Raw genomic sequence first — 24,445 nt, forward strand, 5'->3', positions numbered from 1 at the left:
CTGGCCAATCAGATTGCTCAGATGACCGAGTCTGCACAGCATTTTAGGATGCGTTATAGAAAGCTACGGCAAAGTTGATACTGTGAGATTTCAAAACGTTTAAAACAAGGACTATAGAGAGACTGTCAACGAATACAGCAAAGAGCTGCTGTTTTTATGAGTGAGTTTAAGTTCTTACTAAACACTGTCAACACTTTGTATTCAACACTTTTATAACCCATAAAATGCGCGTTTTTCCTATTTCCACTCAGCTCTACAACAAGCAGTGCAGCAGTAATGAATGAGTAGGGAAGTGTATCTATAGGCTTGGGTTGTTTTTTATTATTATTAGCGGCTTGGGTCTTTTTTAATATCAAGGAATATTTCACGTTCTCTGTTCATAGGAGTAACAACATGAATTTGTGCATGAGGCAGAAATATTGTGGTGCGACTCGAGTTTCGCCAACAGCTGGAAAACAGTGCCTCTTTTTGGCCAGTGTCAGTGGAGGAAAGGGAGAGCGGAGGGATGTTGAGAAACGGACCCTCAGTCTGCTGCTCTCTCCCTCCGCTGAGACTGACCATCAGATGCAGGCACCATCAGCCCAGAAAAATAAAAAGCTAATTGTTTAAATGCATGCTCACTCAGCAGTGCCTCACAATTAATACAACAATGGATCTATTACCGATGTGATCATATACACTACCTCACATTTTGAAATATATATGTTTTTAAATGTCCAGAACAACACTGGCAAATTCAAGCAAAGCCAGTATGTGGTGATAATGTATTGGTCCTATAGCTTACCGCACAGCCTCATTGCTACAGTACTGCTATTAATTGGTTAATGTTGCATAGGCTTACATTTTTTAAGTCATGTAAATAAAAAATCAGAGCGGTAGATCTCGGCATTTTGACTCAGAAAGTGATCTTGACTTAGAAAGGGTTGACCACTGCCTTAGCCTTACCACTCAAACGCACCCAGCGCTTCTTAAAGTGCCAACCCATCAACATATAAACCTCTAGCGCTGTGCTGTAGCAAGAACTTCTCTCTAGTATTGGAAAATGTATGCATATTAGGCTATTATTCAAACTTTGTACTAAATTAGACCCACACAACAGTATTGGTTTATCTCACCTAAATCATCTTCTGCACAACAATTATTACATGCTGTATGACCAAATGTAACGTTAGGCATACAGCTCATAATATAATGCTTATTATATTTATACATAATAGGCATGCCCTATGGAATTAATTGCATGCAGAGTGGCAACACTAGGCCTATATGAAGGTACAAACTCTACCTTCCTGGTGGGCAGGGTAACCTAGTGGTTAGAGCGTTGGACTAGTAACCGGAAGGTTTCAAGTTCAAACCCCCGAGCTGACTAGGTACAAATCTGTCGTTCTGCCCCTGTTCCTAGACCGTCATTGAAAATAAGAATTTGTTCTTAACTGACCTGCCTAGTTAAATAAAAATATCAATGCCTTCAAACTCAACTCTGGACCTCGACGCCAGTTCCACTGCCTTTTTCTTGTGTTGTCACAATTCCTATTAAGATATTGATATAGTCTCCCAATTTGATAAAGAGTGTAGCCTAAAACAAAATAACTATCATGTCACTGTAGTAGGTCACTGACAATAACAAATATTGCCCCATGGTCTATTTGAAGACATTGGGCATGCAAATATCGTGATTATGATATGATGATATGAGTCAACTAAAACCTACCTACTGTTTAATTATTTACACCTAACTTGTGCGGAATCAATAATTAAGATTCCGGTAGTAGGCGATATGTGCGCGTCTCTCCACTTCTCCGTCAAACAGCTGTAGCCGTCGGAAAAATATACAAGCCCACGCAGTTTGTCCAATCAAAAGACGAGATTCGGGACACCTGCAGAATGTCAGCCAATCCGAGTAACAGTTCCTCCATTTCCTGTTGTGGATTTGGAACGAGACATTATACCTTCAGAATGGGAATAAAAAGCGGATAGAGGAGAATAATCGGGTGGATGATTTGGCCCACTAAATGCAGCTAAACCTACAAAAACGGGCAAAGAGAGTAAGTAGGGCATTTGAACCTCTATATTGCTGTTGTAACGGAATATTGGTTGATGTGTTCGGGGACAGGACGAAAGTGGAGTCTATCAAGTCAGTGATACTTTGCAGGACAGGGCTAGATGCATTGAAGTTATGTTTTGCTGTTTGTCATCACCTCAAACCACAGTCGGTTGCCCGAAATATTCCTATTTCAATTTTCCTATTGATATTGAATTTCATTCCAGCCTGGGGCGCATCAACATGCATGGCAGGTGTCCGGTTTTAACGCACCTGGGTGTCTGATATCATGACGCGTCTTATCAGTGTCCATTGACAACCGTTTTGTCGGCTTTCGTTATTCAGGTGCAAGCCGCTCCTTACTCCGTTATTCCTCGGTGCCATAGGCTATGAAATCCACACAACCAGGCTACTCTAAATGTTTAAGCAGCCTGCCCACACCGTTGACAGCATATCATTGGGACCGATGACATATCCAATATTCCCATTCCCAGTATTTATAGTGTTTAGTGTTCCCACACGGCCGTATCTCCACGTTGCAGCACGTGTTTACCGGAGACCACCTGTGGTAATTAACTGTGTAGCGTGCTCCAAACACTTGTGTGTAGGCCCAACGGAAGAAGGCTGCGAGAAACGTGTTACAACTGAAAAATACTAGAAGCTTCAACTGTGATAAAGCCGTTTAAAACAAGTGTACAGTAAGTGTATATTTTGCATTTCTAAAAATGTATTTTTGATATGAAAGTATATGGCTTTATGTTTCTAGAACCGTATCACAATTGAGAATCGATTGACATGGCTGTTTTGGCTGCCAGAGCCAGTCTACCTCCTGATTTATAAACAAGGAATTTGGACCTTAAGGAGTAACGTTAGGCTCGCCAACACTTAAGAGCACATTCTTGGGCTAGTAGGTAGGCTACTGGAATAAAAAACTGACTGTAGAAAACAAATCTGCTGACCGCTAAGCCAAAGATCTGTATAACTAACCCAAGATAGACCAGACTGTCATTTCCAACGGGAGCAAATGAATCATAGTGGGCAGAACAAACAAGGTGGTGGGCAGAGCCAAGCACGAGCTAGCGAGGTCCTATTGGCGTTTTCTAGCGTGTATTTGCATTTTTCCGTTAGGGAACGCCTACTATGTGAAGTGCAAGTGTGCAATAACTCTACAAAACTTAGTCCACTCTGTTCTTAACATATTTTAGTTTTATGTTCAGAACTGTATTCCGATCAAATGTTTAATCAATGAGAGAGTAAGCAGAATGCCGGCCAAAATCCGTCTCCCTCCATCTTCTCCCACTGCCTTGGCTTCCTCACATCACCACATTTTGGAGTGAAAACGCTACCCTCATGCCTCAGATTTATACAACCGGTGAAATATCTGGCTCGTTATTCTAACTGTGGCTAATCTAATCAGTCCATTAAGAGTCTAGACAACGCTCAGCACAGAGCATTGTTGTGTTACGGTAATGGCCGGGCCAGTGTGGTGAGAGGATTATAAACTGCCCCGGTGTTTATCATCAGGCCCCATCATGTCCAGCTCGCTCCTATGGGCAGTGGACGTATACGGGAAGGTGTACAGCCTATCCACCACCAGAGGGCGCTGGGAGCGTGACGAGGACACCCTCCTGGAGCTAAAGCGTGTTACCGCTGGACAGAGGTGCAGCTGGGGAATTGGCTGTGACCACCATGTTTACCTCAATATCGACCCTGGGGAGGTGCCAATTCGCTATCGAGAGGAGACATATGAGAACCAGGTATTGTGATAATGCCATGTCACCTCTGCCTCTGCCAACATTTACTTATTTAAACGTGTGTGTGCGTGCCTGCATATGCACATGCTTGCTTAGTGTCTGTATGTTCAATTCTACCTTACAAAACTGTTTGTTTGGTTTCAGAGGTGGAACCCAGTGGACGGCTTCACTGACGTGCTGCTGCCCACTGACCGTTGGGCCTGGAGTGACCTCACAGGGGTGACCGCCCAGCCGCTGCACAGCTTCCTGTTGCCCTCAAACAGCTGGGAGTGGGAGGGGGACTGGTACGTGGACCAGGTCTGCGCTGGAGGAGACCCCGTTGAAACTGGGGTGAGAGACTGGAAGTTGGAATGCCAACAATTGCACAACAAGTCTGGGGTAGCAGACTTTGAGGTGCTCAATAAAGCTATGGAGTGCATCTCAAACAGTACACTATTCCCTAGTGCACTACTTTTGACCAGAGCCCTATAGGTCCTACTGAAAAGTTGTGCACTCGAAAGCCTTGGATTCATTAAAACACACGGCTGTTGATTGAGTCGGGCCAACTGCTGACCTCTGAACTCTTTTACTTGTCAGCTTAATTGTGTACGTTTTGTATGTGTGTGTGTGTGCATCTGTGTGTTTAGGGCTGGGAGTATGCAGTGGACTTTCCTGCTAACTTCTCCAGAGAGAAGAAGTGGAACTCGTGTGTTTGTCGCAGGCGATGGATTAGAGACAGGATATACAAAGCCAGAGGCTCTTGGACCAAGGTACAGTATGTTGGCCCACAACATGACTTGATTTGGTCCTCTTCACCTAATTGTAAGCATATGTCGTCTACCATTAGTTTCTGTGTGAGATCTTTTCCTGAGCCTGGTCTATTTGTCTTGCCAACTCGCATGTGACAATGACCATAGAATTTGGGAAGACAGCATTAACCGTTCTAGGACCAGGCAAGGAGATCCCCACTGAAGGCTACATGCACTCCTGTAGGTATTACAATACCTCCAGTAAATATACTCTCGTTTTAACAGTTCCTCTCCTGACTGAACCCCCTCAGATCCCCTTGGACCACCCCAAGCAGCCCCCTCTCCCCCTCAGTGACGTTAGCTGTGGAGGCTGGGAGATGAGCGACCAACCCGGGCGATATCACTTCCTGTGGGGTGTGTCCCAACAAGGACAGGTCAGTGTGGCTGATCCATCACAGGTTCTTCTGCTATGATGTTTCCTGTGCCTTAATACACCTGCATACAAACCGATTCTTCACACACATTAACAATACCTTTCAAATGGAATGTTGTTCACCTTCATGTTTTGTACGAACTCGCACACTCAGGCCTGCATATCTTAATGATGACAACATAACATAATCTTAATGATGACAACATAACATAGTCTCAGTGTTGGCAACTTGGTGAGGTGTCCAATACAGCACACAATACCATTGCGCAATTCAAACATTTGACCACTAGAGGGCAGCATTACTCCATCCATTGTCAATGCATTGCTTAACTTGGTCTTAGACTCCTCTTTTACGTCCAGTCTTGATCTGCTATTCCAGGAATCTCTCAGCATACTATCCTCTATAGGGATAATATGTGAACAGATCTTCCATTTACACCACTATAAATATAATGGACTGAGGTCAACGTCCCTTACATCAGTGAATGTGAGACTTTCAAAGCAGCAGTTTCCTAAGTTAGTCATATGAGGTGCCTATATGCAAATGCTTTGCGTTCCTACCTTCACTAAATGTTGTGTTTCATCATCTTTTAATCATCAAATTATAGTGAGAATCTGCACACAGTAACTGAACTTAATTTGCATTTCAACCAGAATGTCTGAACTCTTGCCACCCTCAAGAGTTGAGTTAACGCAAGTCTTGAGTGGTGATGTGGACACACACTCATGATAGTGTGATAACGACTAAGGCCCAGGGAAAGCTGAGTCAAGAACAGTTCAGACTAACCATGGCGGAGCTGCTTCCTCTCTCAGGTGTGGTTCAGGAGTGGCATCCTGCCACAGGTCCCCGAGGGCCAGTGCTGGGAGCAGGTGGAGGCCCCCAGGGAGGTGGCCCAGATCTCTGCTGGACCAGGGGACTTGCTCTGGGCTGTACTCTGGGACGGACAGCTACTGGTCCGTACAGGCATCTGCCTGGACAGCCCTACAGGTATGGGGTGATATTAGGTCCACACAACCATCTGATGATGTATTTGGTTATGTGGAAGGGATCATGTAGACAACGGCTTGTTGGATGTGAAGCTAGGTAAAATGTGTGCTCTTTTGGCATGTTTTAGGCTTTTGTCCTATACGGCAGGTTTCCTCTAAAACCATTGGTAGTACTAGAGAGATTGGCAAACTTTGCTTCACAAGCTTTTGACTCGGAGTTACAGAGAACCCTCTTAGGTCAACTTTCTTATGTCTTTTTATTGATTTTACACAATGACAGTACAAATAGTTTCTCTAATACCCTATCAGGTTCCTCCTGGGTGGTGGTGGATTCTCCCCCAGTAAAGGAGGGCGGAACCATCCATGTTGCTGTGGGGGTCAGCGTGGTGTGGGCCGTCACTAAGGACTACAAAGTGAGACAACATCCACCCCTTCCTGAACTTGTCTCCTAACCAGGAAGGACTCTGGGCCCCGTTGTAGTCTGTAGAGCAGTAGCGTAGCCTACCCTACAGAGCAGATCTATAAAGTGTGTGTGTGTGTGTGTGTCCAGGTGTGGTTTCGGCGGGGGGTGAACTCCCATAACCCCTGTGGCTCAGGATGGATCAGCATTGGTGGAGAGATGATGATGATGGTGGATGTGGGACTCAATGACCAGGTGAGACAACACGGGGGATTTAACTGCACTAGATGACTAATAGGGAGTGCTGTGTTGAAGCCACCGTTCCTCCATTTTGCCAATCCCCCACATTGTAAAAAATATTTTGGAAGGTATAGAAATGTATTTATTAATGTCTACATTCGTTTTTGCCTCATTATTCTATTAGACACCTTAATGCATACTTTAAAATAATATTATGCAGGCTTAACATAAATATATATTTTTTAATTCCCTTAAAGTAAATTAGTTTGCAGTTACTGTCCCCACTAAAACAAAATAATTAAATGCATGTAATTTTGTCCTTAACCTTTCAATTGAAATACTGTAGAATTTCATTAATTCCCATGAGGCACTGTTCCTACTGGGGAGTACCAATATGGCCGACCGGTGGCTTCAATGTCTCTCAATAGCAAATACATAGCATCAGCAATCCAGGGTTTATATACATCATTGCACAACACACATCAGGACAAAAAAAAATCTGTTATATTTACATAGGTACATTTGTAATGATCAGTATCTTGTTGTCCTATTTTCTAAGACTTGCTTGTTCTCCTCTCTTAATGGAGAGGGCTGGTTAGAACCTTAGATGTTTGGTGTGGGGTTCTCATCCTCTGTGACAACCGAGTTGTGATTACAGTGCCATTCTCTCATGTCTGTTTGCTTAAGCATAATTAGACCCTGCTCACATACCAAGTCCTCGTCTGCCCCTTCACCTCCTCCCCCTTCTTCCCTAGCTCAGGTCCTGGCGTTCCCAGCCTTGACCGATTCACATTTCCCTGGTGCTGTATTTCTGTACAGGGCTGGAGTTGATGTCAGGGTGGAGGTTGAAGGGGCTGCTGCCTCCGTTTCCCTCTGAGTCTGAGAGGAGTTGCTAGTACAGCAAACTCGCCCCTCTGCCCTCCCGTCTCCCTCCTCCTTTCTCCCGTCTCTCTCCCTCCTCCTTTCTCCCGTCTCCCTCCTTTCTCCCGTCTCTCTCCCTCCTCCAGTCTCCCGTCTCCTTCCTACTTTCGCTCCAGCTTGTCATACCTTTGTAATCCAAAGGTTAGCAATGCTAATAAGTAAATATAAAATCCCAGAGAGAATGCTAACGAGCATATTGCGAACATTTTTATCGTCTTCTGACCTAAAGAATTTGCAGGACAGACATCCCAGCTCAAAGTTATACAAGTAACAAAACAAAGATGATCCAGCAAGGCTCTTGATCCAGGAGGAGATTCTCACCTGTTACCAAGCAACGCTTGATTTTTGAAAGAAGCTAACTTACTACTAAATCAGAAAACCAAATGCACAACTGCAGAGCATTTAGCACAGTGGTCACCAACCGGTTGATAACATTGGACTGGTCGCCCTCCAAAGCATTCCTAGTCAATCACCAAACTTCTCTGGAAAAAAGCCAACGATAAAGCCTTGCTTTCCTATTTTTTAATTAGTTTTCATGCTGTTGGCAGCGGGAGGTGCGCCTGATTCAGCAGCCCTAGTGCCAGGAAGGCAGTGTTCCCATTTTGAACCATTTTATGTGTCTGAAGGTAGAACTCCGCCTATCCGGCAGGCCCAGAGGGCAAATAAAGTGCACCTGTTGACCCACCTCTAGCCAATCAGATAGCACAGATGACCATGTCTGCAGTTTCCTTTCGCCATGAACGGTATAAAAGAAGCCTTGAAACGCACAGCAAAGTTGCCATTGTGAGATTTTAAAACCATGACTAGCGAGAGTCAACGAATACAGCAAAGAACTGCTGTTTTTATGAGGAGGTTTACGTTGTTCAACACTTTTCTATAAGCCATAAAATGTGATTTCTCCCTACTTCCACTCACACTACAACCAGCACTGCAGCTGTAATGAAGGAGTACAGCAAAGTGTTTCTATAAGCTTGCCTTGTTATTAGCGGCTTGTCGAGGGTGGAGGGGCAGCGAGGGTGGAGGGGCAGCGAGTCAGGTGAGAGGCAGCCTCACCGTTGCCTCTCACGTGGCCTGCATTTGACCGTCAGTCATCAGTCTAGTAAAATAGTGAAGTAATACAACAAATGTGATCTATTACCAGTGTGATCATATACAGTACCTAACATTTTGAAATTATTTATATTTAACTAGGCAAGTCAGTTAAGAACAAATTCTTATTTACAATGATGGCCTAGGAACAGTGGGACAGATTTTTACCTTGTCAGCTCAGGGATTTGAGCTAGCAACCTTTCGCTTATTAGTCCAACACTCTAACCACTAGGCTACCTGCTGCCCCAATAACAACATTGTCAGGACAATTCAAGCATAGCCAATAAGCAGTGATAATGTATTGGGCCTATAGCTTACTGAACAAACCTCTTTGCTACAGAACTGTTTTTAATTGGTTAATGTTGCAACGGCTTACGTTAAGTCATGTTTAAAAAAAATAAGGTGGTCTTGACTCAAAGGTTGGTGACCACTGATTTAGGACAAGTTAGATGGTTCATTTAATTAATAGTTCTAAGATATCTTGCTGACAAACTGTTAGTTGGGAATTTCATACATACTGTAACTAGATCACCTGGTTTGTGCTACACAGTACTGAATAACTCAGGTATTTACTTAAAAATGGCTACAAATATTCAAATGTATTGAGGAAAAATGTAAATAGTTATTGAATAATAACTTTATTGAAAAACCATCCCGGAGTATATACGGTATACTGCCAAAGCCTAATTTCTCCCCCCACTCTCCTGTCTCTCGTTTGTCCCCCCCCTCCCCCAATGACTCACCTGTCTCCCCTCTCCCCCCCCTCCCCCTCTCATGTCTCTCGTTTGTCGTCCCCCCCCCCCTCCTGTCTCTCGTTTGTCCCCCCCCTTCCCCAATGACTCACCTGTCTCCCCTCTCCTACCCCCCTCCACTCCTGTCTCTCACTTCCCCCTCCTCTCTGAAACAGGAGCCTCTCTCCGCTATTCTAACCAGCGGTCCCAACCCAGCCTTATATATCCTTGGCCTATATTCTAAGTGCCATATTGGACACAAGCTAATTTGAGTAGGGCAATACATCATAGCCCATATTTCAGTCCTGTCCCAGAGTTATGGATGCCACTTGTATTAGATGGCACTAGTGTTAAATGGCCTTTTAAAGTAGCACTTGACAGCAGGCCTTTGGGTCAATCTATATTGGTTTTTACTATATCATAATGTATCTTTACTATATCATAATGTATTTTAACTATATCATAATGTATTTTTACTGTATTGTGTTCAACTGTTCTCTGGCATATAACCAACTTGACGCTCAAACCCTAGAGACTTGATGTGTTGGTGCATCAATCTAAGTAACACAATAAAATAAGTCCTCATCAAAATCTGTCAGTTTATGCAAGAAATATCTGCATGGGCTGCGTCTCATTCCTGCTGTCGTCGTCCTTCTGCATTTGCGGTGGAAAGTGGTAGAGCCACAGCTCTGTCAGACCAGGAGACATCCTGAAAATCTGTCTTCTTGCCAAAACCTCTGTAGCATCCAAACGGTTTGGCCTGTAAACGATTATGACCACTCTATAGAAAGAGGAGACTCTCACGAACACGATGGGGTTCTTACAAGTGTCACGGGACTCAACGCTGATGTGACAACGTTTGTCTGTAGCGGCCAAACCGTTTGGGCTACAAACTACTATGATCCCACTGTAGAAAGGGGAGACTCTCATGAACATGGTGTCAGGGGACTCATCTAAAGGTAACCCATACAAATTAATGTAAGGACGGAGGTAGTTTTGTGCCAAACAAAAATAGACTAAGTAGTCCAGCCACAGTGGGGGGTGTGATGTTTAGGATAACACTTTGTTTATGAATAAGCCACTATACATGTTTTATAATTTAAAGGTGTGGGGAGTTGGAGAGGACCGTGGTCTGTATTTCAGGAAGGGTGTCACCCCATCGGAGCCCAGTGGTAGGGGCTGGATACCTGTTTCTGCCCAATGGGGTCACAGCAAAGAGATGGTCCAACCCAGGTCAGTTGTATACGGAGTACACACACAGAATGCTCACTTTCCAGTGTTTTTGCATTGTATTAGATTTCATATATTTTGTATGCTGACATCTCAAAATAAATATCCATGTAAATGGTCATTAGATTTAGCCACAGGTGTTTTATTTATTGCTCAGGGGGGGAATAAAACCACGGAGATGTAGTTTTATTTTGATGGTTGTCTGTCATGTTACCAAATGATTTACTGAACTCTTTGGCTGTCACAAACATACCCGATGTGTGTCTTTGTGAGTGGCGCATTTATACTCATATGAGTGATACCCCCCCCCCTTCCGTCTCTGTTGTCCAGTGCTGGCTGTGAGTTCGGGGGACAGGTGACCAATGCTTCCCATGGCTCTGTTCTGACCTGCGAGGACTCAGGGGACACAGAGCTCCTCCTCACCACCATCCCCCCAAGGCCACAGGACACCCCCAAAGCCTTCATCCCCACCAGTGACAGCTTCATCTCCAGCCTGGTGGCTGACCGTGAGCCCCTGAGGACCCCCACACCCTCCCCCAAAAAGCCACCCCAGGGGAAGGACAGCGAGGCCACCCCAGCCCCGATGTGCAATGTGGACCTGGACGCAGCTCAGAGCCCCCAGGGAGAGGCATCTTCTCTTGGCAGGGCAGGGGACGTGGGACCCCCCACCTCAGTGGCCACCTACCCCCTGGGTCTGGATCCCTCTCTGGGTTTGGGGGAGGAGGACGGGCCTGTATGGGCGTGGATCTCTGGCGGAGGCTGTGATGTGGACCATACAGCTCAGATGACCTGGCTCAGGCCTGCAGGTACGGAGGAACACTCACCAGCCTATCAGGATTTCAGACTACTATGAAACACACCGAGAATCTCACTGCTGATAGGTACTTATCACAGTGGGAGGCCATTCCTTCTCTTGCTAGAACAAAAGCGGTACCTGCTGCGTGCTGACCCGGTACCGACGAACCTACCAATTCTACTTGTAGAATCACAATGATCGTCAGTGGTCAACAACTTGACTTTGAGCCAATCAGAGAGCATGAACCCTCATGTGGGGGAGCCATCAAAAAAACGTCCACGGATGAGCCGCTAGCTGACTAGTGGAGGCTATTCAGCAGGATAAATGTCCCAAAAAAGTCAAACCTGCAATGTTTTGTAGGAGCTCGAGGTGAGACGCCATCCATCGGCGCTATCTTAGCCCATGTTGTGCTAGCTAGTGAATATTGTAACGCTAGCTAGCTAAACATTTGGCTGTGGACTGGCACTGGCAGTATGGGATTATGGAGAGGGAATGAAATAGTTTCTTCGTCATCTAGGTAGTGTCTGTGTGAACACTTAAAGAGATTGACTGGCGACACTGTTCAGAGGTGCTAAGTACTGTCGGCAGGTAAACGTTTGACAATGTTACCGGTGTGTCTGCGCTCTGCCTAACTTTACTTAACTAATTAATTAGGCTATTTCTAGGAGTTTTTCCTGGTGAAGTCGCATGGTTAAGGAAAAATCCTTGTCCTGATATCTCTATCAAACTCTTAAATCACTTGTTTATCCTGTCTGTTATCTGTGTGCACCAGACCCATGCTCCACTGCCCTGTCCATCGCCCCTGTTGAACCAGAAGCCTCGACGGCTAGGAAGGCCGAGACCACCACCAGTAAGGAGCCAGTGGAGAGAAGCGCGGTAAGACTGTTAAACTATTAACGTTACTGCACATTTTTTTTAGGAGTCATGATTTTGCTGAGGTGGTGCTAGAAGTAGGGACAGTAACTTTTTTAAAGTTGTCTAATGAACACTGTGTACGGGTCAGTCTGTGTGGGTGAGGAAGGGCAGCATGCGCTGGTGGAGGGACTGGAAGCCCTATCGCTGGGTGGATGTGGGCGTGGCCCTGGAGCAGTCCACCAACGTCAATGGCAAGAGGGATGCCATCTTCTTCATCTACTTCACCCAGTATGACGAGAAGAAGGTGAGGGAGACTCAATGACACTCAAATTCCTTAGACATCCATCCATCCTTCCTCTCTTCATTGAAGTAATCACTGAATAGAAATGACTGGAGAGGTGAAAGCCATGTTGTGGAGCCAAGGCCTTTCTCACCTACAGTATCTAAAGAGTAGATGCCTACTACTCAGAATATACCGCTATGCTACTGTACTGCTTTGAATTGTTGAATCATTTTCATTTGTAGATTGGATGTCACAGTGGTCAGAAAGTATCTTCTCTCTCCCTCCGTTTCGCTATCTTTCTCAGTACCTCCATGTGTTTATAAGTGATGTGACGGTGCTGGTTCCTGTGCTCAAGGAAAACTCCCATCATGCCTTTGCGGTGTACACGTCAGATAGCACAAAACAAAGATGGCCGCTGATCCTGGCTGCACAGACTGAGAAGGAGATGGCTGACTGGGTAGGTCTGGAAAGGCTTCCATTCAGATATAAACAGCACATATGTTTTGAATGGATAGATATTCTAATGCCATTTTATTTATTTTTGCATGAATTTGGACTTTAAAAAAAAAGTCTAACACATTTTACAACAGCCTTCAAGGTAACTTCCCAATTGAAGTAGCCTTGCCAGAGAGAAGAGATCAGGGCTGCGTCCCAAATGGCACTCTGGGCCCTGGTCAGAAGTAATGCACTACATAGGGAATAGGGTGCCACAACCACAGTACTTATCATAAGAGAGGATACCAGATACTCTAGAAAGTTTCACTGTTGTCCACATGCAATGTAAAGCCTTTACCTAAAACCACTTCGTAAATGTAGTCCAGTAATATTACTTTTATCCATCTGGACTGTACCATTGGCCAAATCTCTGAAGGGGTGTCTTTGTCTTTCCTGTGCAGCTGTCCCTGTTGGCTGGGTGCTGCTGCGAGGCCAGAGGGATCAGGGGAACCCCCTCTCGACAGGCCCTGTGGTCAGTCACCTCCAAGGGGGACGTGATGGTCCACGAGCCCTCTCCCTGTCTGGAGGCCCCGGCACACACCTTGCCCTGTGACATGATGTGAGCTTTACCTCTACCAACAAACCACACACTGAGCTTTACCTCTACCGACAAACCACGCACTGAGCTTTACCTCTACCGACATACCACGCACTGAGCTTTACCTCTACCGACATACCACGCACTGAGCTTTACCTCTACCGACATACCACACACTGAGCATTACCTTTACCGACAAACCACGCACTGAGCTTTACCTCTACCGACAAACCACGCACTGAGCATTACCTCTACCGACATACCACGCACTGAGCTTTACCTCTACCGACAAACCACGCACTGAGCATTACCTCTACCGACATACCACGCACTGAGCTTTACCTCTACCGACATACCACGCACTGAGCTTTACCTCTACCGACATACCACGCACTGAGCTTTACCTCTACCGACAAACCACGCACTGAGCTTTACCTCTACCGACAAAACCACGCACTGAGCTTTACCTCTACCGACAAACCACGCACTGAGCTTTACCTCTACCGACAAAACCACGCACTGAGCTTTACCTCTACCGACAAACCACGCACTGAGCTTTACCTCTACCGACATACCACGCACTGAGCATTACCTCTACCGACATACCACGCACTGAGCATTACCTCTACCGACATACCACGCACTGAGCTTTACCTCTACCGACATACCACGCACTGAGCTTTACCTCTACCGACATACCACGCACTGAGCTTTACCTCTACCGACAAACCACGCACTGAGCTTTACCTCTACCGACAAAACCACGCACTGAGCTTTACCTCTACCGACAAACCACGCACTGAGCTTTACCTCTACCGACAAACCACGCACTGAGCTTTACCTCTACCGACAAACCACGCACTGAGCTTTACCTCTACCGACAAACCACGCACTGAGCTTTACCTCTACCGACATACCACGCACTGAGCTTTACCTCTACCGACATACCACGCACTGAGCTTTACCTCTACCGACATACCACACACTGAGCTTTACCTCTACCGACATACCACGCACTGTTATGTTTGTCTCCTCCTCACTCAGTTCTCTCTCCTTTTTTCATCCTTGCTCTTTTCAACAATGACAGCCACTTACACACTGTAGCATGTTCCTTCACTGCTTTGAAGCCAACCAACCATGTACCTCTGTTCTTTTCTCTGTTCTTGCACTCATATAGCTAACACTTGCGATGTCCCCTGTTGTTTGGCTAACATAACACACCTGACGTAGATCTATTAGCTACTACTAACCTGCTAAAACAATGATCTTATCTCTGGTAATCTTAAGCATAATGCTAAGTTCTAACTTCTGTCTCATTGCTAACAATTGGTGCTAGTGTCTCTGTGTCTTTTGCTCTATGCTAACCACAGGTGGGTGGTGGCACCTTAATTAAGGATGACGGCCTCATACTAATGGCTGGAACGTAATAAGTGGAATGTTATCAAGCACATGATTTCCATGTGTCTGACACCACCCCATTCCTAATATTATTATTATGAACCATCCTCCCCTCGTCAGCCTCCTGTGACGCTAACGCTGTCTGGGCGCTAACCGCTAGCTGTACTGTCTGGTCCTGGTACAGGTTTTGGCTGCAGGTCCCGGGCCACCTGCGCTGTGTAGAATCTAACAGTCTGGGTGTGGTGTGGGGGATCGGGTATGACGGCACCGCCTGGGTCTACTCTGGTTCGGGCAGCGCTGCTGAGGAAGAGCCCCCTCAGGGTAATAAATGACCCCTCAGTCTCCCAGGCCACCACAGTCTTGGGTTGTGTTCATTAGGCACCAAACAGACTACCCAGACTTTTCCAATAAGAAACACTTATTTTCAATTTACTTTGGGGAAAAAAACATTTTCCCTTAATGAATATGCCTGTGATGGTTTTCAATCATTTCTTCCATGTAGCTTAAGTCATTGATTGACCTTTAATTAAAGATGAAATGTAGCCAACACTGAGTTCTTGAGGACTCCAGTTGTTCACCCCTGCCTTAGACCGGGCCTTTGCTAGTCCACCCTGTAAGCTTCTTTCATCTTTACACTTTAAGCTTCTTTACCTTCAACCTACAGTAGGTTGACGGTAACAAAGATTACGACACGTTTGGATTCCATGTGGAAGCTTTTAGAAAAGAAACCGTTCTGGGATATTAGTCCTCTTGTTTTAACCTTTGTCATCTTCAACCTGCTTCTACAGTTATAATGTGTATTAAAATAGAACTAACTGCAGGGATAAAGTAACAATTCAAAGTACTGTATTAGAGAACTAGATGATGAATAACTTACAACATCAGACTTATTATAGCAGAGTTGTGCCTTTCCTGTGTTTGTAGGAGACAGGCGTGTCCTGCACACACAGACAGATGAAAGGACTGTGTACATCTATGAGAACCAGCGATGGAACCCCATGACTGGATACACAGACAAGTACAACTATCTGTCTCACGTGACTGTTGGCTGGGTTGTAATAATGTCCTAGACACTTCCGACTGCTCCTGTGTGTGTGTGTGTGTAATATACACTTTGCCACCCTTGCAGGCTTCTCCCCACAGACCGGTTCCCGTGGAGTGATGACAACGGCTTTACAGAGTGCACCAAGTCCACCACCCACCCTCCCTCGCCTCAGTGGAGCTGGGTAGGTCGTCCTAGTCCCTCAAACCTCTTATTACAGCTAACACACAGTCCAATGTTGTATTTAATGTAACTGTATGTTGAGTTGTTAATGTTGTACTGTCCCGCTCCATCAACATGCCTCTGCTTTGCCAGGTGACAGAGTGGGCCGTGGACTTGGCTTTCTCAGGAGGGACAGACCGAGAGGGGTGGCAGTATGCAGCAGACTTCCCTGTGTAAGATGCATATGTCCATATTTCATCAACCTTATATAATGGCCAACACTTATCTTAGAAAAAGTAGTGTGTTGATTGACTGTTCTGTGTCTCTGTCATGTAGGACGTTTCATGGCAACAAGAGCCTGAAGGACTTTGTCAGACGTCGGCGCTGGGTCAGGTATAGTCTGCACTGGGTCAGGTATAGTCTGCGCTGGGTCAGGAATAGTCTGCGCTGGGTCAGGTATAGTCTGCGCTGGGTCAGGTATAGTCTGCGCTGGGTCAGGAATAGTCTGCGCTGGGTCAGGAATAGTCTGCGCTGGGTCAGGTATAGTCTGCACTGGGTCAGGTATAGTCTGCGCTGGGTCAGGAATAGTCTGCGCTGGGTCAGGTATAGTCTGCGCTGGGTCAGGTATAGTCTGCGCTGGGTCAGGAATAGTCTGCGCTGGGTCAGGAATAGTCTGCGCTGGGTCAGGAATAGTCTGCGCTGGGTCAGGAATAGTCTGCGCTGGGTCAGGAATAGTCTGCGCTGGGTCAGGAATAGTCTGCGCTGGGTCAGGTATAGTCTGCGCTGGGTCAGGTATAGTCTGCGCTGGGTCAGGAATAGTCTGCGCTGGGTCAGGAATAGTCTGCGCTGGGTCAGGAATAGTCTGCGCTGGGTCAGGAATAGTCTGCGCTGGGTCAGGAATAGTCTGCGCTGGGTCAGGTATAGTCTGCGCTGGGTCAGGTATAGTCTGCGCTGGGTCAGGTATAGTCTGCGCTGGGTCAGGAATAGTCTGCGCTGGGTCAGGTATAGTCTGCGCTGGGTCAGGTATAGTCTGCGCTGGGTCAGGTATAGTCTGCGCTGGGTCAGGTATAGTCTGCGCTGGGTCAGGTATAGTCTGCGCTGGGTCAGGAATAGTCTGCGCTGGGTCAGGAATAGTCTGCGCTGGGTCAGGAATAGTCTGCGCTGGGTCAGGAATAGTCTGCGCTGGGTCAGGAATAGTCTGCGCTGGGTCAGGAATAGTCTGCGCTGGGTCAGGAATAGTCTGCGCTGGGTCAGGAATAGTCTGCGCTGGGTCAGGAATAGTCTGCGCTGGGTCAGGAATAGTCTGCGCTGGGTCAGGAATAGTCTGCGCTGGGTCAGGAATAGTCTGCGCTGGGTCAGGAATAGTCTGCGCTGGGTCAGGAATAGTCTGCGCTGGGTCAGGAATAGTCTGCGCTGGGTCAGGAATAGTCTGCGCTGGGTCAGGAATAGTCTGCGCTGGGTCAGGTATAGTCTGCGCTGGGTCAGGTATAGTCTGCGCTGGGTCAGGTATAGTCTGCGCTGGGTCAGGTATAGTCTGCGCTGGGTCAGGAATAGTCTGCGCTGGGTCAGGTATAGTCTGCGCTGGGTCAGGTATAGTCTGCGCTGGGTCAGGTATAGTCTGCGCTGGGTCAGGTATAGTCTGCGCTGGGTCAGGTATAGTCTGCGCTGGGTCAGGAATAGTCTGCGCTGGGTCAGGAATAGTCTGCGCTGGGTCAGGAATAGTCTGCGCTGGGTCAGGAATAGTCTGCGCTGGGTCAGGAATAGTCTGCGCTGGGTCAGGAATAGTCTGCGCTGGGTCAGGAATAGTCTGCGCTGGGTCAGGAATAGTCTGCGCTGGGTCAGGAATAGTCTGCGCTGGGTCAGGAATAGTCTGCGCTGGGTCAGGTATAGTCTGCGCTGGGTCAGGTATAGTCTGCGCTGGGTCAGGTATAGTCTGCGCTGGGTCAGGTATAGTCTGCGCTGGGTCAGGTATAGTCTGCGCTGGGTCAGGTATAGTCTGCGCTGGGTCAGGTATAGTCTGCGCTGGGTCAGGTATAGTCTGCGCTGGGTCAGGTATAGTCTGCGCTGGGTCAGGTATAGTCTGCGCTGGGTCAGGTATAGTCTGCGCTGGGTCAGGTATAGTCTGCGCTGGGTCAGGAATAGTCTGCGCTGGGTCAGGAATAGTCTGCGCTGGGTCAGGAATAGTCTGCGCTGGGTCAGGAATAGTCTGCGCAGGGTCAGGAATAGTCTGCGCTGGGTCAGGTATAGTCTGCGCTGGGTCAGGTATAGTCTGCGCTGGGTCAGGTATAGTCTGCGCTGGGTCAGGTATAGTCTGCGCTGGGTCAGGTATAGTCTGCGCTGGGTCAGGAATAGTCTGCGCTGGGTCAGGAATAGTCTGCGCTGGGTCAGGAATAGTCTGCGCTGGGTCAGGAATAGTCTGCGCTGGGTCAGGAATAGTCTGCGCTGGGTCAGGAATAGTCTGCGCTGGGTCAGGTATAGTCTGCGCTGGGTCAGGTATAGTCTCACTCACTCAGACATTTCATTAGGAAGAGGATGAGGATGATGTTTCTCGTTTCCACACAGGAAGTGTAAAATCACCCTGACTGCCCCATGGCAGGAAGTCCCGCCCATCCCCTTAAGTGACATCACAGTGTTGCCGTGCCTGGCTCAGAGCAGTATGGAGCAGGTCTCAGTCTGGGGCCTCAGTGACAAGGGGGACGTCCTGTGTCGCCTGGGGGTCACCCCCCAAAACCCTGCGGTGAGGAACACCCCCAAACTTACAACCTGGGACTTTAACTAAAGACACTCATTACTACATCACAGAATAACATCCTCTTTGCTTGAACAAATATGCTCACTGTTATTCTTCTATATAACAGAATTCAGCACCCTCTTCAGTCTGTTTTTACAATGCATTTTGACCAAACCTCAGCATCCAGCTTTCTCACGTTCCCAATTGAGTCTAGGACGTACACTACAAAAGTATGTGGACACATGCTCGTCAAACATCTCATTCCAAAATCATGGGCATTAATATGCAGTTCGCCCCCCCCCCCCCCCGCCCACCCTTTGTCGCTATAACAGCCTCCACTCTTCTGGGAAGGCTTTCCACTAGATGATGGAATATTGCTGCATGGACTTGCTTCCATTCAGCCACAGGAGCATTAGTGAGGTCGGGTGTCAGGCCTGGCTCGCAATCTGCATTTCAATTCATCCCAAAGGTGTTCGATGGTGTTGGGCTCTGTACAGGCCATTCAAGTTCTTCCACACCAATTTTTACAAACCATTTCTGTATGGACCTTGCTTTGTGCACTGAGGCATTAACATGCTGAAACAGGAAAAGGCCTTCCACAAAGTTGAAAGCGCAATCATCTAGAATGTAATTGTATTCTGTAGCATTAAGATTTCCCATCACTGGAGCAAAGGGACCTAGCCCAAACCATGAAAAACAGCCCCAGACCATTATACCTCCTCCACCAAACATTTTATAGTTGGCACTATGCCTTTGTGCAGGCAATGTTCTCCTGGCTTCCGCCAAACCCAGATTCGTCCATCGGATTGCCAGATGGTGAAGCATGATTTGTCACTCCAGAGAACGTGTTTCCACTGCTCCAGAGTCTAATGGTGGCGAACTTTACAACACTCCAGCTGCCGCTTGGCATTGTGTATGGTGATCTTAGGCTTGTGTGGCTGCTCGGCCATGGAAACCCATTCCATGACGCTCCAGACTAACAGTTATTGTGCTGATGTTGCTTCCAGAGGCAGTTTGGAACTCGGTAGGGAGTGTTGCAACCGAGGACAGACGACTTTTACGTGCTTTATCACTCAAAGTCCCGTTCTGTGAGCTTGTGTGGCCTACCACTTCGCGGCTGAGCCGTTGTTGCTCCTGGACTTTTCCACTTCACAATAACAGCACTTAAAGTTGACCGGGGCAGCTCTAGCAGGGCAGAAATTTTATTAATTGACTTGTTGGAAAGGTGGCATCCTATAACAGTGCCACATTGAAAGCCACTGAGCTCTTCAGTATGGGCCATTCTACTGTCTTTGTCTATGGAGATTGCATGGCTGTGTACTCAATTTTATACACAGGTCAGCAACCGTTGTGGCTTAAATAGCTGAACGCACTAATTTAAATGCATGTCCATGTACTTTTGCCCATATTGACAACTTTTTGTTGCTAATACTAAAAACAAACATTTAATGTTATATTACATTCTGTGGTGCTGTCCTGTTGATTGTTCATGCTATCTCTGACCATACCATCCCAGGGTTCCTCGTGGCTCCACGTGGGTACTGACCAGCCCTTCAAGTCCATCTCCATCGGGGGAGGTCACCAGGTGTGGGCCATTGCCAGGGACAGAGCTGTGTTCTACAGGGGCTCAGTGTCTGCCAGAAACCCTGCAGGTGAGACCCAAATGCTGGGGAGGTCCTTCTGAGATGCTGGATAGATACGGATGGCCTAAAGTGCTCTATGACTAAAATAGACAACTACAAATACATTTATTTTTGAAGGCACATAATGGCCTGTTTCTTAGACACAGATCACTGTAAGGCTAGTACTGGCCTTAAAAGCATACCACTCATTATACTCCATTCCAGGCGGTGTCAGAGGAGACTCCAGCCACCCCAGTCATACTGTTCTTTCTGCTACCGCATGGCAAGCGGTACTGGAGCTCTAGGTCCAAAAGGCTTCTTAACAGCTTCTACCCCCAAGCCATAAGACTGCTGAACAGCTTCTACCCCCTAGCCATAAGACTGCTGAACAGCTTCTACCCCCTAGCCATAAGACTGCTGAACAGCTTCTACCCCCTAGCCATAAGACTGCTGAACAGCTTCTACCCCCTAGCCATAAGACTGCTGAACAGCTTCTACCCCCTAGCCATAAGACTGCTGAACAGCTTCTACCCCCAAGCCATAAGACTGCTGAACAGCTTCTACCCCCTAGCCATAAGACTGCTGAACAGCTTCTACCCCCTAGCCATAAGACTGCTGAACAGCTTCTACCCCCTAGCCATAAGACTGCTGAACAGCTTCTACCCCCTAGCCATAAGACTGCTGAACAGCTTCTACCCCCTAGCCATAAGACTGCTGAACAGCTTCTACCCTCTAGCCATAAGACTGCTGAACAGCTTCTACCCTCTAGCCATAAGACTGCTGAACAGCTTCTACCCCCTAGCCATAAGACTGCTGAACAGCTTCTACCCCCTAGCCATAAGACTGCTGAACAGCTTCTACCCCCTAGCCATAAGACTGCTGAACAGCTTCTACCCCCTAGCCATAAGACTGCTGAACAGCTTCTACCCCCAAGCCATAAGACTGCTGAACAGCTTCTACCCCCTAGCCATAAGACTGCTGAACAGCTTCTACCCCCTAGCCATAAGACTGCTGAACAGCTTCTACCCCCTAGCCATAAGACTGCTGAACAGCTTCTACCCCCTAGCCATAAGACTGCTGAACAGCTTCTACCCTCTAGCCATAAGACTGCTGAACAGCTTCTACCCTCTAGCCATAAGACTGCTGAACAGCTTCTACCCTCTAGCCATAAGACTGCTGAACAGCTAACCAAATGCCCCCCTTTTTTATACTGCTGCTGCTCGCTGTTTATTATTCATGCATAGTCACTTTACACATACCTACATGTACATATTACCTCCACTAACCTGTACCCCTGCACATTGCCTCGGTACGGGTAACCCTGTATATAGCCTTGTTTTTTTTGTTGCTGCATTGTTGAAGGGGTTGTAAGTCAGATCTACACTTGTTGTATTTGGTGCATTTGACAAATAAAATTAGATTTTCAATTGAAAGTATATTTCAGTCCAGGACCAGGTGTAATGTGTTTCCCATTTCCTGGCCCGTACTGACCCTAATTGTAGTTAGTCAACTAGTTTTAGTTGTTCTTTGTCATTGTCCTGCAGGAGAGTGTTGGTACCACATCCCTTCCCCACCCAAACAGAGCCTCAGACAGCTGTCTGTAGGGAGAACCTCGGTCTACGCCGTGGATGAAAACAGTGAGTAGCCACAACCTGTGGGTCAGCTCTTTCAATGCTTGCTTTGCAGGAGCGCTGCTCTCTGGTAAGTCAATGATGGACAAATGTTGATTTAATCGACAGGGACAGTGCACATTAATCAACATTTGTCCACATCAATGTAAATGTGCCTGGATAAGGAAAACGTATATTTCCATCTGCATTTTCAGCTGTAATCCCTAGATGGATGAAACGACAAGCAGGATCAATGTTTCCTAACTAATGGAATATTTAGGAAACTCTCTCCTGACCACTGTTCTCCCCTGCTGTGTGTGTGTGTGTGTGTGTGTGTGTAGGTAACCTGTGGTACAGACAGGGCCTAACTCCCAGCTACCCCCAGGGCTCAGCCTGGGAGCTCCTCTCCAACAACGTGACCAAAGTCTCAGTAGGACCTCTAGATCAGGTCAGTACAACTTTTTTTTGTTTGTGTAAGTTAACTTATTTTCTACTTCAATACCTGGTCCTGTGGTGTTGTCTAGGTGTGGGTGATAGCAGACTGGGTCCCAGGCTGCCCCAGTGAGCTGTCTGTTCCTGGAGCTGTCTGTCACAGGCTGGGGGTGGGACCTATGCAGCCCAAGGGCCAGTCCTGGGACTACGGCATCGGGGTGAGTCATTACCAACTTGGTGTTGATTGAGGTCTGCTCCAAAGATATTGGCCGTTTCCCAAATGGCACCGTATTCCCTAAATAAATCATAACTTTTTATCAGGCCTATGGGCCAGACATTGTGCAGTATCTGAAATACCTCCGTTAATGTGAGGAACGCTGTCTTTCAGGGAGGATGGCAGCACATCAGTGTGAGAGGGAACTCCACAGAGGCTCTACGTGCCACCCCGGCCCTTACTGGATCCACCCCCCGTAGCCCACTTCCTGCCAGGCCAGTCCTTACTGACACCACCCCCCATAGCCCACTTCCTGCCAGGCCAGCCCTTACTGGATCCACCCCCCGTAGCCCACTTCCTGCCAGGCCAGTCCTTACTGACACCACCCCCCATAGCCCACTTCCTGCCAGGCCAGCCCTTACTGGATCCACCCCCCGTAGCCCACTTCCTGCCAGGCCAGTCCTTACTGACACCACCGCCCGTAGCCCACTCCCTGCCAGGCCAGTCCTTACTGACACCACCGCCCGTAGCCCACTCCCTGCCAGGCCAGTCCTTACTGACACCACCGCCCGTAGCCCACTCCCTGCCAGGCCAGTCCTTACTGACACCACCGCCCATAGCCCACTTCCTGCCAGGATACCTTTGTCACAGGAGAACGGGAACTCTGTGGGTCTGTAGGGTCTCTACTAACCCGCCCCGTTCCTCCATCTCTACCCACAGCCCTGTGTGTGCCTGATTCCATTTCCAATACAACCCAGCACAAACATGGTAATGTTGGTCTAAATGTAGAGCATGAATTGGTTGGATATTTAAATCACTTAGTGCTGGGCTGAAACATGTTGGCCACCTTTGACCCAGCACTGGAAGTATTAGTGCTTCTGTCAGTTTATCCATTCCACGGTCTGAACTTGTGGCAGGTGCTAGGTGAAGTGGTTAGGGTGAGAAATGGAACCGAGCCTGTGTCCCATACCAACACACGCCACTCCCTTGGACCTCCGTGTAGTCTTGCTTTGTATGATTTTGTTTTCTCATTTGCCTAGTTGACACCACCTTTTCATCAGTCTGTATGCTTTGGAATTTATTTGTTTACTGTTATCTTGGTTTGGCCTGCATGATGTTTAATGTAGTGGTTGAAGTAGCCTTTTCTTCAGAACTAAAAATATAAACTCTAGTCATAGCTCTGGGCTTCCATGGCAAGGATTATTTAATACATTTACCAGATTTTTTTTCCTCAATGGTTAAAAACAATACGGACCTGAATAGCATCTATTTGCTGTGTTATGTATTAACATCCAGAATGTTATGAATAGGACCAGGAGTTTTCTGCTCAAGTCACATGATCTGCAGACGCTCCAGGCTCTAGTTATGACGTGTCCCTGGTGGATTACTTCAGTATTCCATGCAGATACTGAGGTCAGGATTCAAACAGCACTGTGCCTACATTGCATTACACTTATGACAATTTCCTGGATGTTAGGCGACGTCAGCAACCTTTAGAAGTGCAGCGTAATGTCTGCACACTGTTTGAATTCCTGTCTGAGTTTGCTGTGGCCTTGACTGTTGAAGCTGTGACTGTTCTCTTACAAGGACCGACAACTGAAATAAATTTCAAAACAGCTCTGCAACCTTGGTGTTCTTTGTATGGGCCTGGAGTTTCACTATACAAACATGTTATGTAAAGATCTATTTAACATGTTCTACTCAATCCTCTCA

At 47.1% G+C, this 24,445-nt stretch overlaps 1 protein-coding gene across 2 annotated transcripts; it reads left to right on the plus strand.

The window, feature by feature from the left end:
• The first annotated feature begins 1,914 nt into the window (after window positions 1-1,914).
• Window positions 1,915-24,357, plus strand: LOC139402134 (tectonin beta-propeller repeat-containing protein 1-like). 2 transcript variants are annotated; one of them, XM_071146212.1, is made up of 26 exons: window positions 1,915-2,045; window positions 2,650-2,739; window positions 3,566-3,798; window positions 3,940-4,125; window positions 4,422-4,544; window positions 4,835-4,957; window positions 5,770-5,944; window positions 6,253-6,356; window positions 6,494-6,598; window positions 10,430-10,557; window positions 10,885-11,360; window positions 12,123-12,226; window positions 12,354-12,509; window positions 12,793-12,945; window positions 13,385-13,542; window positions 15,104-15,240; window positions 15,844-15,937; window positions 16,049-16,145; window positions 16,277-16,356; window positions 16,460-16,516; window positions 18,686-18,860; window positions 20,371-20,506; window positions 22,021-22,113; window positions 22,428-22,534; window positions 22,611-22,736; window positions 22,907-24,357. In XM_071146212.1, exons 3-26 carry the CDS (start codon window positions 3,574-3,576, stop codon window positions 23,408-23,410), a joined length of 3,822 nt encoding a protein of 1,273 aa, XP_071002313.1. In that variant the 5' UTR covers window positions 1,915-2,045; window positions 2,650-2,739; window positions 3,566-3,573; the 3' UTR covers window positions 23,411-24,357. The 2 variants fall into 2 exon arrangements, with proteins under 2 accessions (XP_071002313.1, XP_071002314.1); XM_071146213.1 differs by lacking the exon at window positions 2,650-2,739.
• The last annotated feature ends 88 nt before the right edge of the window (window positions 24,358-24,445 follow it).

Source organism: Oncorhynchus clarkii, unplaced genomic scaffold (genome assembly GCF_045791955.1).
Source record: "Oncorhynchus clarkii lewisi isolate Uvic-CL-2024 unplaced genomic scaffold, UVic_Ocla_1.0 unplaced_contig_663_pilon_pilon, whole genome shotgun sequence".
In the NCBI taxonomy this organism is placed as follows: domain Eukaryota; kingdom Metazoa; phylum Chordata; class Actinopteri; order Salmoniformes; family Salmonidae; genus Oncorhynchus; species Oncorhynchus clarkii.

Bases quoted from the DNA above. Each gene is read 5' to 3' on its own strand.
- LOC139402134 (XM_071146212.1), top strand. From the start codon at position 3,574: ATGTCCAGCTCGCTCCTATGGGCAGTGGACGTATACGGGAAGGTGTAC. The intron at 12,227-12,353 runs GTAAGACTGTTA...TGTACGGGTCAG, and splicing joins AGCCAGTGGAGAGAAGCGCG to TCTGTGTGGGTGAGGAAGGG. The intron at 12,510-12,792 runs GTGAGGGAGACT...TATCTTTCTCAG, and splicing joins CCCAGTATGACGAGAAGAAG to TACCTCCATGTGTTTATAAG.